The 16,151-nt window shown below is 45.4% G+C and overlaps 1 protein-coding gene across 2 annotated transcripts in view; it reads left to right on the top strand.

Annotated features, from left to right (window-relative positions):
- The window catches only part of obsl1.L (obscurin like cytoskeletal adaptor 1 L homeolog), a 31,492-nt gene extending 16,592 nt beyond the window's left edge, over positions 1 to 14,900 (top strand). The window contains exons 11-27 of one of the 2 annotated variants that reach the window (XM_041576113.1): positions 19 to 291; positions 475 to 747; positions 1,873 to 2,151; positions 2,844 to 3,116; positions 3,450 to 3,725; positions 4,039 to 4,314; positions 5,844 to 6,119; positions 7,495 to 7,770; positions 9,259 to 9,528; positions 9,832 to 10,098; positions 10,186 to 10,565; positions 10,865 to 11,018; positions 11,107 to 11,268; positions 11,619 to 11,723; positions 12,563 to 12,829; positions 13,236 to 13,505; positions 13,613 to 14,900. In XM_041576113.1, coding sequence (XP_041432047.1) covers positions 19 to 291; positions 475 to 747; positions 1,873 to 2,151; positions 2,844 to 3,116; positions 3,450 to 3,725; positions 4,039 to 4,314; positions 5,844 to 6,119; positions 7,495 to 7,770; positions 9,259 to 9,528; positions 9,832 to 10,098; positions 10,186 to 10,565; positions 10,865 to 11,018; positions 11,107 to 11,268; positions 11,619 to 11,723; positions 12,563 to 12,829; positions 13,236 to 13,505; positions 13,613 to 13,617 — 4,082 coding nt within the window. In that variant the 3' untranslated portion in view covers positions 13,618 to 14,900. The remainder of the gene's footprint in view (positions 1 to 18; positions 292 to 474; positions 748 to 1,872; positions 2,152 to 2,843; positions 3,117 to 3,449; positions 3,726 to 4,038; positions 4,315 to 5,843; positions 6,120 to 7,494; positions 7,771 to 9,258; positions 9,529 to 9,831; positions 10,099 to 10,185; positions 10,566 to 10,864; positions 11,019 to 11,106; positions 11,269 to 11,618; positions 11,724 to 12,562; positions 12,830 to 13,235; positions 13,506 to 13,612) is intronic. The other variant, XM_018235675.2, reaches the window with a different exon arrangement.
- The last annotated feature ends 1,251 nt before the right edge of the window (positions 14,901 to 16,151 follow it).

Here is a 16,151-nt window from a genome sequence, read left to right as displayed (position 1 = left end):
TGAGTTTTATGCCCCCAGAGCCCCCGGTGAGGATTACAAACACAAGTGATGGCACGGAGGAGAAGTGCTTTAGCGGAGAGCAGGTGGTGCTGAGCTGTGAATTGTCGCGGGAGAACGCCCTGGTGCGCTGGTACAAAGATGGCGAGAGGCTGGAGGAAAACGAGAGGATTAGAATGGAGTCGGACGGGAAGCTGCGCAGGCTGGTTATCCTTTCTGCACAAGTCCAAAACTCAGGAGAGTTTGTGTGTGATGCTGGGGATGATTCTGCTTTCTACAGTGTCACAGTTACAGGTAAATGTCCCCCAGGCTACTGAGTCACAACTTTAGTTGGTTTCACCCCTGATAAGCTGCTACCTAGGCAAGATTCTCATCTTGGCAGAAACAACAGTAGAAGGTCCATATATTTGCATATCTTCCTACAATATCTCTGATTTTACCCCATACCTGCTCTCTTGCCCCATTCTGTCTTTGCAGAGCCCCCGGTCAAGTTAGTGAGTACAGGGGAGAGCACTGAGCAGTCGTGCCTGAGTGGGGGGCATGTGGTTCTGAGCTGTGAGGTCTCCAGAGAGGACGCCACCGTATGCTGGTACAAAGATGGCGAGAAGCTGCAGGAGGATAAGAATATTTTACAGGAATTGGATGGGAGATACCGGAGGCTGATTATCGCAGTGGCTCGGGTGCAAGACTCGGGGGAGTATGTCTGTGATTCCGGAGATGATTCTCTCTTCTATAATGTCACTGTGGCAGGTCAGTGCCAACTTGCCCTTGTCTATGAATCTGCCATAGATACAACAGCTTTGTGTAAAATTCCTCTTTTCGCTAGTTATTGTTTTGGTTTCCATGATATCAGCAGTCAAACAATGTTAATGCCATGAATATGCAAGATAAATGGCCTGTCTGGGTGTGGCCCAGAAGGATGGATAGAAGCTTAAAGGAGAAGGAAAGCTAGCAAAGAAGTTTATTGCCAATAGATTAGCCACAATAGTGCAAGCTATAACACTATTTATTCTGTAGAATGCTTTACCATACCTGAGTAAACAGCTCTAGAAGCTCTCTCTGTTTGTTTAGGATAGAAGCTGCCATATTTTCTTGGTGTGACATCACTTCCTGCCTGAATTTCCCATGCTCGCTTATAGCTCTGGGCTCAGATTACAGCAGGGAGGGGAGGAGGGAGGAGGGAGGGGGAGAGGAGCAAACTGAGCATGCTCAAGCCCTGCCATGGAGGCTTAAGCTGAAAATTGGAAGTCTGATACAGAAGCCCATGTATACACAATAGAAGGAAAGAAATGTGGTGTTTCTTTTGACAGAGGACTCAGAGCAGCATTACTTTGGGGGTTTACTGGTGTATTTATATATTTATTTAGCCTTTCCTTCTCCTTTAAGTGTCAGGAGATTCTTCCTGCATTGTTTACATAAGCTTCCAAAGTTCTGTCTTGTCTGCCCTAGATAGCTGGGAGCACTTATTTCACACATTTGTGATATTAGCAGTGTTTAACTGCCAGTATAATGAAAAAAATCTATATTCTAAACAGAAAAAAGTGCTCAAAGGAATATTCTGAGCAATTGGGTGGGTATGAGTTATGTTTCTCTGTGTATGAGCCAGGGACAGAACAATAGAACAAGAAACCAGGGTCACCGTGGATCATTTTACCACTCCATCCTTTTTTTTTGTCCTCCTTCCAGGGGTGACCAGGGTTATATGGGGTCTAGTGGGTTATGTGCAGATAGCAAATTGTTTGCTGCATATTTCTTCTCCATCCCAATCACATCACCAACTTTCACCAACACCAACATGTAAAAAGGATAGATGACTCCCTACCACCGCACCCCCAGTGACCAAATGTTTAGTTACACAAATCCAATTCCTTCTAGATCCTCCAGTGACCATTGTGAACATAAATGACAACTCTGATCTCAAGTATCTGACCGGGGAGCAAGTGGTACTGTGCTGTGAGGTCTCACGAGAGAACGCCCAGGTGGGCTGGTACCGAGATGGGGTGGAGGTGGAGGTGGAGACGAGCAATAGAGTTCGCCTTGAGGAAGATGGAACCATCCGGAGATTGACCATCCTCTCTGCCGAGACGCAGGACTCAGGAGAATATGTCTGCGATGCTGGAGATGACTCTGTCTTCTATTATGTGTCAGTCACAGGTTGGTGGCCTTTGTCTTTGAGATTTTTTATCCAAGGCACTTTACATAGATACAGTAGGCACAGTAGTGGTCACAAATTTTCTGTGCACACAATTAGCTATACCATCATACTGTACTGTATAAAGGTGATCAATACAGCGGCTGATCAATCCATGGGCCCATGTTACATGTCAGTTGAGATTGGCAGGCCACCATACACATATATGTACATTTTATCCAATATTACCCACCCATATGTAGCAATTTAGATTTTCCCTTACATACATACATATATACAGAGAAGATTTGCCACGCTAGAAGTCTCATTATCCCTTTTTTTCTGCTCTCACTGTGACACATCTATTTCATTCATTTGCACACAAAAGCCCCTCTGTGTTAACTCAAATCCCCCTTGTTTCTCACAGCCCCTGACCCCTATTAAATATCAGCTCTATCAACCAAGGAGGCTGTATGTATATAGAACCAGTGTGTCCCATATTGTGTCCTACGTTTAACCTTCCCCCTCCCCCCAGCCAAGAGGCAGCCATGGAATGTATGGTAACACTATTTAACTGTTCTGCTACACTCATTAGGCCCATTTTCAGTTTCTAGTTTGTATCCTCCTAAAAAAAATTATAGTCCATCAATAAGAAGTGGGACTTTGTAGTGTATATAGTGTCTAGAAACTGATGGGGTACCTGTTCTTGTTCCAGAGCCCCCTGTCAAGTTTGTGAACACAAATGATGACACAGAACTCAAGTGTGTGACTGGAGAGCAGGTGGTGCTGAACTGCGAGGTGTCCAGAGAGAATGCCCAGGTGCGCTGGTACAAAGATGGCATGGAGGTGGAAGAGACAGAGGGCATCAGGGTGGAGACCAATGGCAAGTACCGCAGGCTGGTGATCCCCAATGCACAGCCACAGGACTCCGGAGAGTTTGTCTGTGACTCTGGAGATGATGCAGTTTTCTACAGTGTCATTATCAGAGGTATGTCCTGTTCTTCTTAATAAAGAACATTGGGAGGGTTTCTGATCTGGCCATGAACTTTCTCCCTAACCAGTCTCCTCCTCTCAGGCTCACCAATGCCGTCCTTATCCAAGAATAATCTGCTCAACCTGCATAGAGGCAGCATAACACCCCATTCCTTTCTCAGTAATTTAATTTTCTGCCAGCTGGAATAATCAGCAGATGGTGCTATTGTAGCAAATTAATTATATTAGCATTGAATAATAGGCAGGTAGATACATAGTAGCTCAGATACTAAATTAGTTACATTGTTGTGGTTTACAGTGCACATTATATTATTATTTTCCCTTTCAGAGCCCCCCACAAAGATCTTGCGCCCCGTGATTCGAACTCAGGATCTGCAGTTCATCACAGGGGAGCGGGTGCAGCTGGTGGTCGATGTGTCCCGGAGCGACGGCAGGGTGCGATGGTTTAAGGATGGACTAGAGGTGGATGAAGATGACAACCTGCAAGTGATGTCGGAAGGTCTCCGCCGATGCCTGGTCTTGCCCTGTGCGGTGGCAGAGGACTCTGGGGAATATATCTGTGACACAGACAGTGAATCTGCCACGTTTGATGTCAAGGTTCTGGGTAAGAAGAAATCTATCATGTTTCATAATGTTTCTATTATAGAAACACTGTAGCTAAGGTGGGAGGTGTGTGTAGAGAGAAATAGTGGTCCTTTATTCTTCTCACCAGCTTCTCAGGGGGGTTGCCCTGCTTCCCAACTGTACAGCAGACTCCATAGGGGGCTTTGTAAGGGAATTGGGCCCCACCATGAAGGCCAATATGGGTTAGATTGCAGGGTGAAAGGAACCATTCCTGTATCAGTGGGATGCTGGAAGTCTGTAGTGCTGGGAGCCCCTTGGTTACTTTCCTAGCTTCATGCCACTTCTCTTTCCAGAGCCACCAATTAAGATCCTTCCCAGAGGGAGCTCGGCCTCTGAGCTCAATGTTATGGCAGGTGACCCCCTGTCCATACACTGTGAGCTTTCCCGGAACAGCTCTGACCTCCGCTGGTTGAAAGATGGAGATGAAGTAACCCCAACAGAGAATATCATCATGGAGAAGCTGGGTACTATGCACACACTACGCTTTCTGTCCATCCAAGCAGAAGATGCAGGGCAGTACCACTGTAACGTGGGAGCCGACTCCAGGGTCTTCACCGTAAAGGTGGATGGTGAGTGTCACATATCAATGCATGTGCAGTCTGCACCAGATACATGGGAAGTGTCAACAATTCCCAGTGACGCCGTGTCTCCTGGGAGTGCTTGCAATATATGTTGTGATTATAACTGCTGGCAAGGCTACTTGAGTCCCCTGATGCTCTAACTCTCATTTTACTATGTGCAGGATGGGGTGCAAACCGCCATGTTTTTTACACTGTTTTTAGCGCCCCCTTAGCTGCAGCTCTTGCACCATAGAATGGAGCAGAAAGACCTGCTGATTTCTCATGAATACAGCCAGCCACTATAGCAGGTGGACATCCCCTTGGACTCCCCTTTAGCTTGGGGCAAGGTTAAATGAGCCCTTTGCAGAGTATATCAATGCCCCATACTATACAGATATGCTTTGCAGTGGGCAATTAACTCCTTATCTGGCCAAATATGCATCTAGAGCTGCTGCTTTAACCTTTTCTTTGCTATCCAGTGACTCCTGCACTCACCCTCCCTCGCTGCCTGTCCTTAACACAACCAAACACCCCACTACTCCCAGCACGCCAGGTCCATTCATATCAGAAAATCTTGTTCATTCCCAGAATCAGTCAGTCAGTCACGGCAAAGGGATAAAACTAGCTCGGTATATAAGCCCAGGTATGTAGCAAACAATCAGGTACTCTGTAGTGCACCATGCCAGCCCAACGTTTAAAGACTCGGGGGTGGGACACCAAGCCTATTCTTTTAAAAAATACCTCTTAATATACTGTACAACCTTAGGAGATTGTGAGGGAATCAGTTGGCTCAGAACTCTGTCTCCATTCAAACAATATCTCAAAGGATAACAAAAACAGAAGGGAATGGAAACCACTGGATGGACTCAGTCCACTAACTAAATACTTTACTGAGGACTGCTTACGTTCACCTTCCTCTTCCATCCACAAAAATACAAAGGGTGCAGGGCCATTACCATTGGATGATTTTTGGCAGGCCGGTGGGCACACAGATAGAAGATAAGCACTTGCCACTGGATGCCATTAAGACAAGCCTGGAAGGCACATGGGATCAAGCATACCTTAACAGCTTTGTCCTACCTTTTCCAACAGCGCTGAAGATCCCAGGATGTGTGCAGGGAAAAAGTTCTCATGGATCAAAAAAACCCAGGCCCTATGTGCCATTTCCTGCACCTAATGCTTTTTCATAGTTAATTAGTAAAAATATTGCTTCCAATGGAACAAGTAGAAGGAAAAAAACACACCATAGAGGAGGTTGGGGTGGCTTTTAAGACTTTGGATGGGGTCATTCTGATGGGGCATGGGGGGGGGGATATCCTGGTGAGTATTGATATGAAGTACTGTACATCCAGGGAAAGAATGATAAGGGCTCAGGATTAACCCATAGTGCACTAGGCCTTTAATATGGCTGCTCCTGGTTTTTGTTATGTTTTGTTAATTATGGTCCCCTCCAGCATGTTGTGATTAAAAAGTGCAAAAAAGAGATAGTTTCTGCCCCTGGGGGTGTCTAATGCCTGTTGGTTGTTGGTTCTTGGAAGAGAATAGAGTGAGGATCTTAGAGCGCGAGCAGATTGTGCCGTGGCGGTTTTGCACTGTGTCTGAGGACCTCAGGCTGGCACTCTCCCTGTCCCGACCTGACGCTGAGGTGAGATGGTACAAGGAAGGAGAGCGGCTGAGAGACACGCCACACATTCTAGTGGAGGAGAGGGAAGCAGAGTGCTCGCTGACCATCCTGGGATTGAAGCGTGTTGACGCGGGGGAGTATCTCTGTGACGCCAGCAGTGACAGCTTCAGCTTTTATGTCACTGTGGGAGGTAACGGGAGAGATGAAGAGGCACTGCAACCCACACTTGGCTGCACCCCAACCCCTAATATCAGCACTATCAAGCCCTAAGTAACCCTGGCCGGCTTTAGAGTAGGACAAAAATGGGGTCCCCTGGCAACAGACTCTTTAGGGGTAAACAGAGGTAAAAGTACAAGGTGTATTATATTGTGTATCAGTATATACTGTGCATCAGGGATGTCCAACTTGCAGACTCCCAGCTGTTGCTGAAGTATAACTCTCTGGGGATTCTGGGAGTTTTGGTTCAGTAACAGGACATGCCAAACTACTCTGCTCTACTGCCGGCCCTGGCACAACCCACCCCTCTGCTTCCTTCAGCTTATACCTTTAAGAACAGACTGTGATCTTTCATACTGATAAAACCATTATTCGTTACCAAGTGGCATTCCTGTTGGCCTCACCTATTTGTAAATGTAATTTTGGGTTAAAGTCCACCAGAAGGTCTGGTATCCAGAGGAGACCACATTGTGGTGAACTATAGCTCTCTACCATTTTTTTAGGTGGGGCAGTGATGGTTCTCAGCTCAGAATAAAAACTTGGCTTACTTGAATGTGGGTGGAGTTTATATCAGAAAAAAGAAATGTCATACTGTATTCAGTCGGTTGACATGACCAGAATGTGTTACACATTTATTGTATTAGTGGTCTAAAACTGCTAATATCTTGCAGGCTAGAAAATAATGTAAATTGCAACTCTTCTCAGATGAGTGCTCTAAGTGATTTTACAACATTTTGAGAGATTACTTTTCCTTTAAAGATCACTGTCTGTTTTACAAGTTAACACTTTCTATGGACCCATGCTGTATGTGCTGCTTTGTATATATTAGTGTTTTCTTTTTGGGCTGACTTTGCCTTTATATTCCCATGATCCTCTTGGTAACACCTTCCCCACTACCTGTGCTGGCTGCTTCCCAGTGCTTTTTCTAACTGTGTGATGCTTTCAAAGCTGTATAACTCCATCCTTCTTGCTCTGCCTCCTTCCTCCTCCTCTTGCCTCCAGGGCCAGTTTTAGGGTTAGGGAGAAAGGGCAGATATGCACCTAGGGGGGAGAAATGGCAATATAAGTGTAAATATACGTAAAATATGTTATATACGTCAGGACTTTATGTGATATTTCCTCCTGTCAGGTAGGGGCCTTTCTTCTCAAGCTGCCTGCCTACATGTCCCCTTCTGCCTGCTTGTAATGACCCCCTAACCCCTCATGGTCTGCCCTTAGACTGTGCTGCCCGGAGTGACTGCTGTTCTGGCTGAGAAGGGCTGCACACGACTTGCTTGGCCATTGCTTTTTCTTATTACATTGCATTTCCTGTGCCCTTTATGTCCATTTCATTTTTCTTCCTCCTACAGATCCTCCTGTTTCCATTGTGGGGAACACAGGCACTCCTGAGCAGCATCTCCTTATGACCGGGGATGATCTAGTTCTGACCTGCGAGCTGTCCCGGCCAAACTTCAAAGTACGTTGGCTACGCAATGGAGAGGAAATGGTGTCTGCCGGACGGGTGAAAATCCTAGCAAGAGGTGTTCACCGGCAACTTACCATACAGAATGTACGACCTGCTGATTCTGGCACATACACCTGTGATGCCGGCACAGACCAGATGCACACTGCAGTCTATGTGGAAGGTAACCAGTCATTCACTCACTAGTTGGCTTGCAGTGTGCATGAATGTGTCGACTTTATGGCAAACTGTCTCTTCCCCATCCCCTTTTTCCTCTTCTCATTTTTCTCTTTCCCTCTACTGCATATTGTGATCTGTCTCAAGTATCCAGGATAGTGAAGGCCAGGGAAAGCCATTGCATATTATGCATTTTCTGCCGTGATCTTACTGCCATGTCTGGGGTTAATGCAATGTTCAGAGTCTTTTTTCTTACTGACGTATGTGAGGCTTAATGAAATGCTCTAAACCCATTTTCGAAAGTGATCTTAATGGCATACCTTGGGTTTATGTAGAACACTGAATCCATTTTATGCAATGCTATTGGCAAGTCTGGGGTTAATGTAGTGCTCTGATCCATATTCCATTATTAAAGAATTGGGTGAGCACTGAAGTAACTCCACAAATGCCAGTAAGATAATTTCAGAAAGTAGCTCATCAAGGGTAATCTTACCTTTAACTAAAAACATATACCTGCTCTTTCCCACCTCTTGACATAAGAGAAAGGCAACATGGAGAAGCCCAATTGAACACAGCAGACACATATGAGATCAGCACATATTGACTTCCCAAAGCACAAAGCATGGCCCTAGTTGATGTGGTAACTTACTACCAGGTCAGAAGGGGTCAGTAAGTGCTGGTCTCATGTGTCCATTCTGCTTATCAGCTTTCCGTTTCCCCTCAGAATGGCATTCAAGAGAAAATATAAGAGAGACTAGGAAGAGAAAGCCTACCAGGTTTGCCACATGATGGGGTGGTGGGGCCCTCTTAAGCTCAGGTCCAGGCCAAAAAGTGGTAATCTGTTGGTTGTGGCAAATGCCAGAGAGGCCCCCGGCTGTGGCTGTAATATGCCATAGACACTCACTATTTATAAGGCTGGTGGGGGGCTGTTTGGTCCTTTGTGTACCTAAAATGCCAGGGCCTATTTTGAATCTCAGTCCAGACCTGCTCAAGGCCTAAGGCAGTGATCCCCAACCAGTGGCTCGTGAGCAACATGTTGGTCACCAACCCCCTTGGATGTTGCTCTCAGTGGCCTCAAAGCAGGTGCTTATTTTTGAATTCCAGGCTTAAAAGCAAGTTTTAATTGCTTAAAATGTAGGTATACTGCCAAGTAAAGCCTCTTGTGGGCTGCCAGTCCACACAGGGGCTACCAAATAGCCAATCAAAACCCTCATTTGGCATTCCCAGGGACTTTTTTCATTTGAATTTGGCTCACAGGTAAAAAAGGTGGGAGACCCCTGGTTTAAGGCCTTACCCCCTTTGGTCAGCCCTGAATAGAATTTGTTATCTGCATTAAACCTTATACTAATACTCAACTGTTCTATATTACTAAAGTGCTCCATTTTACTGACCTCTTCCATTTACTGACCTGTCCTATCCTACTGAACTGTTCCAATTTTCTGGACTGTTCCATATTACTGAACTGATCCATATCAGGTGCATTTGTTCCCCCCAGCTCCCCGCGTGGTAGAATTTGTCACTGAGCTGCAGAATGTTACCGTCCTGGAAGGAGAAACCGCCAGCTTTAAATGTATGGTGTCACCTGACAATGTGGATCTTCGATGGGAGCTGAATGGGTCCCCTGTGTACTCGGATAAAAGATTTAGTACAACAAATAATGGCATGTGCCATTCCCTCATCCTGCACTCCTGTCGTCTGTCTGATTCTGGCAAAATCACTGCCAATGCCGAGGGGCTTATATCCAGGGCAAAGCTGAGAGTGCAAGGTAAGAACCTCGTTATGTGCCAAACACAGTTCATAAATGTGGCCTTATTGCAGTAATGTAACTAGAGGGAGGCGGGCCCTGTTGCGGGACGTGCAGCCGGGCACCGCCCCCCTCCGTACGCCCAGAAACAGCCGAAGAACTCAGTGGCGAGCGAGCTGCCTGGAGACACTGAGGGGGTGCAGGCCCTGGCCCAATCGCACCCCCTGCTCCCCCGGTAGTTATGCCACTGCCTTATTGCCATATTTGGATGGCATTGGTAATTATATTTAGATGACTTACTGTTGATCTTTTTTGCCCCCACAGAGGCACAGGTATTGTTTGCACAAGGGCTCCAGGACATGGAGGCAGAAGAGGAACAGGATCTGCTGTTGCAGGTTCAGGTAACAAGGGAGCAGGCAGAAATCCATTGGGTGAAACAAGGGGTAGTTATCCAGCCCAGCCCCAAATATACCCTACAGGCTTCTGGCTGCACGCACTCGCTCACTATCCACGGGGTCCAGGCATCAGACCGTGGTCGTTACAGCTGTGAGAGTCTACATGACAGGACCGAATGTCGCCTGAACGTTATACGTATGTAGCAATGAATGTCATTAGTGAGAATTATTTGTACAAATTAAACTGCATCCTCATTTTTGTGCATTCCCTCAACCCCCGCAGCCCGCAGTATCTCTGTGAAGAAGGGGCTGAATGACATTAAATGTGTGGAGGGAAGCAGCGTGGATTTTACTGTGGAGATGTCCCACGATGGTTTGGTTGGCGAGTGGTGGAAAGGTGGTGTCCGGTTGACCAACGACGATCAGTGCACGATCAGATCCAGTGGGCGCCAACACTTCCTGCACCTCTCAGACCTCACCATCCCTGACTCCAGCGTCATTGCATTTATCACAGACACCCTGCGCACCACAGCACAACTGACAGTGATCGAGCACCCGCTGACCATCACGCAGCCTCCTCAGGACTTTGTAGTGAATGAAGGGGGGGCAGCAACATTCCAGTGTGAGGTGTCCAGACAAGATGCCACAGTGACCTGGGACAAGGTGGGGCAAATTCCCTTTGTGCTTTAAAGGACAATTTCAGTACAAACCCAAACTTTACCAGAATCTATTTGCATTAATTAGCTGGTTAATAAAAATAAAGCTGACTGTAATACTCACCATTATCAAGGCCTAATTCCTGCTTTATCTATTGCTTGGTGCATATACCATGTAATGGGGGGACAGTTGCCCCTGGAATAATGGTTCCAGTCAAGTTTGGGGATTAAAAGTGGGGGCAGTGACATCCTAGAAAAACGTGTTGGGGGTGTCAGTCATCTAACATATGTGTGTTATCATGACAGGACGGTGTGCAACTGGTCCCAAATGCAACGTGTCGCATGTACTCCGTAGGCCGGCGCCGAATCCTTCAACTCAGCCAGTGTGGGCCTTCAGATGCCGGGATCTACACTTGCCACATGGGAGATATAAATGCATGTGCTACACTGCGTGTCCTTGGTAAGATTTAGTTTAGGGCAACTGATAGTGACATCTCCTTTACCAGAGGACCCCCAATATATCAGGTCTTTCTTTTTGTTGTCACCAGAGCAAGAGCCTCAGATGTTGAAGGATCTCCAGGATGTGGACATTGCAGAGAATGAGAATGCTGTGTTCATGTGCGAGGTGTCCTGCGCTCAGGCTAAAGGAGAATGGTTCAAAAATGGAGAGCAAGTCCAAGTCAGCAACACCACCAAGATCCGACAGGAAGGTAACAATTCTCAGAGAGGGTTTTATACCTGCCCTTTATATGATATATTTATTTAAGTGATTATATCCCCCTTATGTGCATCTTATTTAGCCTAATTGCTAAAATTTTCCATTCCCATTAGTTAGTTGCTTCCTAGGCCTGTCTTATGTGCCAATATCTGTTGTTTCTATGACAGTTTAACAAGGTTGAACTTCATCTCCCAGCATCCTCAAGGAGACAATCTACTATTTTATAATTACACTCATCCTTTGCATATAATAGATTGCACAAATAGAAAATCATGCAAATCAAACATAAATGTGCCGTCTATGATTACAGTTGTTACTTATCAGCACTCTGTCTCCTCACAGGACGCAGGCACTTCCTTTTAATCTGTGGGGCACAGTGTGAGGACGCGGGCGAAATCACCTTCAAAGCCAGACGCCTACAGTCTACAGCCCGACTCCGAATTAAGGGTGAGACTCTATGGATCCTATATTAAGTCTAGAGGTTGTAGATGTCAGGCCTATTTTCAGTACCCACAAAGCAATAACTGGCCAATCAGAATTGGGTATCTCTTTGTATGCCATTAATACCCAACCAACGAGTTGTTTCCATTGGCTATCCAGTTCTAATGTGAAAGATGTGTATTTTCTCTTTGCTGAGTGGCCCACAGGAGCAGAACAGTAACACCAAATAATGAAAGTGTTTTAAAGAAATGAAAATATCATGTACTGTTGCCCTGCACTGGTAAAACTGATGTGTTTGCTTCAGAAACACTACTATAGTTCATATTAACAAGCTGCTGTGTAGCAATGGTGGAAAGTATATATGGCACAGGTTAAATAGTGGATAACAGATAACACCATTATGTTGTACGGAGCTTATCTGCTATCTGCTGTGTAACCTGAGCCTTTTCTCCTTTGAATGGCTGCCCCCATGGCTACATAGCAGCTTATTTGTATAAACAATAGTAGTGTTTCTGAAGCAAACACAGCAATTTTACCAGTGCAGGGCAACAGTACATGATATTTTCATTTCTTTAAAACACTTTCATTATTTGGTGTTACTGTTCTGCTCCTGTGGGCCACTCAGCAAAGAGAAAATACACATCAGTACATGATATAGTCATTCCTCTTAAACACTTTCAATTTTTTTTGTTACTGTTCCTTTAAACTTATTGGTGGTTGTGATTCCACAGACATCAACTAAGCAGCAGCATCTAGTGGTTATACTGTATGTAGAGAGTGTGAATTAATATACTGAGACAGCGAGACTGACACTTGCCCCTTGTGTCCCCATGCTGCACCCCCAGAGATCCCAGTTCGGATAGTGAAAGCTCTAAGGGACAGAACAGCCCTGGAGGGTCATCGGGTCGTGCTGGAATGTAAAGTCAACCCACCCAGAGCTCAAGTCAAGTGGCTACAGGGAGGGCGGGAAATCTTCCCATCCGCGAAGTACCAGATATGCAATGAAGACGGCTTCCATAAGCTCATCATCAACGATGTGGCCCCTGAGGATGAAGATATGTATACAATGAGCACAGCCGGGGGTCAATGCTCAGCACGGCTGCTTGTGGAGGGTAAGGAAGATAGAGGTGATAAGGTGGAGGCAGGGGACTGATATTGGGGTGAACAAAGCTATTAACAGCTGTGTAAAGTTATTCTGACTGCTGTAAAGCCTTTCTAGCAAACTGGTCAAGCTCCCTTTGTGTTAATCTGTGATATCACCAGGGATTGGCTCTCAAATGACTTCTATTGCAGAGAAATAACTGCCCCCACCACACTATACTTCAGCCAGGAACACAACCAGTGAATGCCAACTTATACTGGGATACCATTAGAACCAAATGAGCCTGTACAGAAATGTACAGCATTTATTTATAAACCCACCATAGGGTCATGTTCTCTTATACTTCAGCCATTGCTCATTTAATCCCCTTTTGCCCTCTTTACTCCAGTTTTCCTTTCTGTATTTTTGCCACTCAGGTCTGGCCATCCAGATATCCCGGGGACTGAGCGACGTGCGGGTGAAGGCGCCGGAGGATGCATGCTTCACATGCGACGTGTCTCTTCCCCTCTCACGACCTGCTCAGTGGAGTCTAAATGGTGAACCACTGCACAATGAGGAAGATGTCTCCATAGAAACCAGAGGAAATCGACACAGACTGATCCTGAGGAACACGCATCCCGGATTGTCAGGGACAGTCAGGTTTACAGCAGGAAAAGCACGTTCAGAAGCTAAACTCACAGTGCAAGGTACAAGGGGGCCCTATAAACAATGAGACCCCTCAGTGCCACAAGATGTGCTTATGCTTCCAGCTCTTTTTTGATATTAAACGTCTACTTTGCCTTTTGTTTCCTAGGATAACCAGAAAATCTCCCAATACATCCGAGGAGCACTGGATCCACACCCATCTACCAGTCCCGGGTATACACCATTCACCCCCCTAATGCACCATCTTCTTTGGCCCTTGGACCCCTGGCACTTGGTACAGCTGGGCTTGTACCACTGTAAAACAATATGGCTTCCCTGCAGCAATGATAATTAGAAGCTGTCACCTTATATTAACACATACTCTACCAGAGAGACAGTAGTCAGAAGTTAAGCATTGGTCAGGGTCTATCAGGGCAGGTGAAATGGTACAATGAGTTGATGGGACAGAGGGGAGGAACAGAAATAAAAGGGGTAATAAAAGTGGTTATTTTGTTGCTTAAATCCGGGTCTGGTGCCTTCCAAATGTCAGTAAACTGCAACTCCCAGTACTTGAGGAGAAGCAGAGAAATGTAGCCCAACAACATCTGAAGCAAATTTGTCAAATTCTGGCAGGAGCATTGTGGTATTACCTGGTCTCTAAGGGGTCGGACACTGCACAGAGGGGTAACAGCCTGGGAGCCATGACCTTTTAGAAAATTCAAGGTTCTTACTTTGCACGGCTGGGATTTTAGCAGGTTCTGAACTACAACTTACTGAATGCACCATACTAAGAAGGTACTGGGAGTTGCAGGTGAACAATGGAAGGTGGAGGCCCCAGTAAGTGACACTGAAAAGAAGAAGCGGTAAAGAAGGAATAGCAAATTTAAAAAAAGGGAACTGAATCAAGGCAACAGGAGGTGAATTATGGCAGAGGGAAGAGCTGTGTGATTATCCAGGATTATGGGAGATGGTGGAGATACATTCTAATTCACAGAGGATTGTGGGAGATGGGAGGAGCTGTATTCTGATGCACAGAAGATTATGGGAGAGGGCAGAGCTACATTTGAATGCACAGTGGGTTATTGGATAGGGTAGAGCTGTATCTTAATACACAGAGGATTATGGGAGAGATTCCTGATGCATAGAGGATTATGGGAGGGAAATGGAATGTGGGTTAGGTGGATATAAGTCTGGGTGTGTAGTGGTCACAAAAAGTCACATGCTGCTTTAGGAGGTAAAGGGATACTGATATTGTCCCCAGATGGGGGTTCTTGGCTCTACCACAGGGTGAAATAAATGCACAACCAATTTATAATATTGATATTGTTTTCCTACTGAATCTTTCCCCCAGAAAGTTCTTAGAACTGTTGTCCCCCTCTCTGTCCCAATCCCTTCCCAGCTGTGCTCACCTTGTACTTATGCCATTTGCATTGCTATTAAATATCATTTGTACTAAGGCTCTTTGTGTTCCAGACTAAAGTTTATAAAGTTGGTCGTCCGAACATGCAGGGGTCTAAAGCTGGCCATACACAGGCATATTTGAGGCCTTTGGTGGTATCATTATTGTGTTGGCTACAAGATCTAATTAACCAATGGCTGTCTGGTACTTTGTTTACTGCATGCGCAGTGAAACAATTATTTAAAGGAACAGTTCAGTGTAAAAATAAAAACTGGGTAAATAAATAGGCTGTGCAAAATATAAAATGTTTCTAATATGGTTAAACACAAATGTAATGTATAAAGGCTGGGGTGACTAGATGTCTAACAACAGAACAGAACACTTACTTCCTGCTTTGCTCTCGAACTCTAAGCAAATTGAAGGGGGGCCACATGGGACATAAATGTTCAGTGAGTTTGCAATTGATCCTCAGCATTCAGCTCAGATTCAAAAGCAACAGTTATGCCCCCCCCCCTCAAGTCACTGGTCACAAATAAGTGGAAATCAAGAGAACTGCAAAGCAAGAAGTAGTGTTCTGGCAATTATGTTAGACATCCAGTCACTCCAGCCTTTATACATTACATTTTTGCCTAACTAACTATATTAGAAACATTTTTTATTTTGCACAGCCTATCTATTTACCCAGTTTTTATTTTTACACTGAACAATTCCTTTAATTATTATCTAATTGAACCATCCAGCAACCGATTTCAATGTATGACAGTGAAAGTTTTCAAACCTGTCCAATCGACTGTTGAGACGAGTGCTGCCCTGAGCACCAGAACTGTGAGTGCCCATTGGCAAATGTGCAATTTTATCAGCGGAAGTGATGTCATGGCAGAACACACCTGCACATGATGTCACTTCTGCACACGCCACCTAAAGATTTCCCAGAATCCCCACCTCTGCTGATGGATTTGAAAGGAAAGCATCCAGCAGCAGGGGAAGTGGCTTTTTTCCAACGAAAGATTAATTTACAATAAAGGCAGCCGAGGGCTGCCCCCCTAAAGCACCCACCCTATGCATAGGCTCTCCAGTGCCTATGTGGTAAATACACCTCTGTTTATAGTGGAGACTGGGTCTGATCATAATCCTGTACAGATTCTTCCTGTATTCCCCTACATTTAGCACAATTTAGCAGGAACAGCCCATTAAGTTTGTTCATAGCATGTACAGAGAGATATCCTCAAGCTATATACACAAATACAGATATTATATATACAAATATATACATTGCAATGTACTAAGCCCAATTTCTCTAGATTCCAAG

The sequence above is a fragment of the Xenopus laevis genome, chromosome 9_10L, assembly GCF_017654675.1.
Source record: "Xenopus laevis strain J_2021 chromosome 9_10L, Xenopus_laevis_v10.1, whole genome shotgun sequence".
Lineage (NCBI taxonomy): Eukaryota > Metazoa > Chordata > Amphibia > Anura > Pipidae > Xenopus > Xenopus laevis.
The sequence above is the reverse complement of the archived record's forward strand: the minus strand, read 5'-3'. Positions and strand labels throughout refer to the sequence as shown.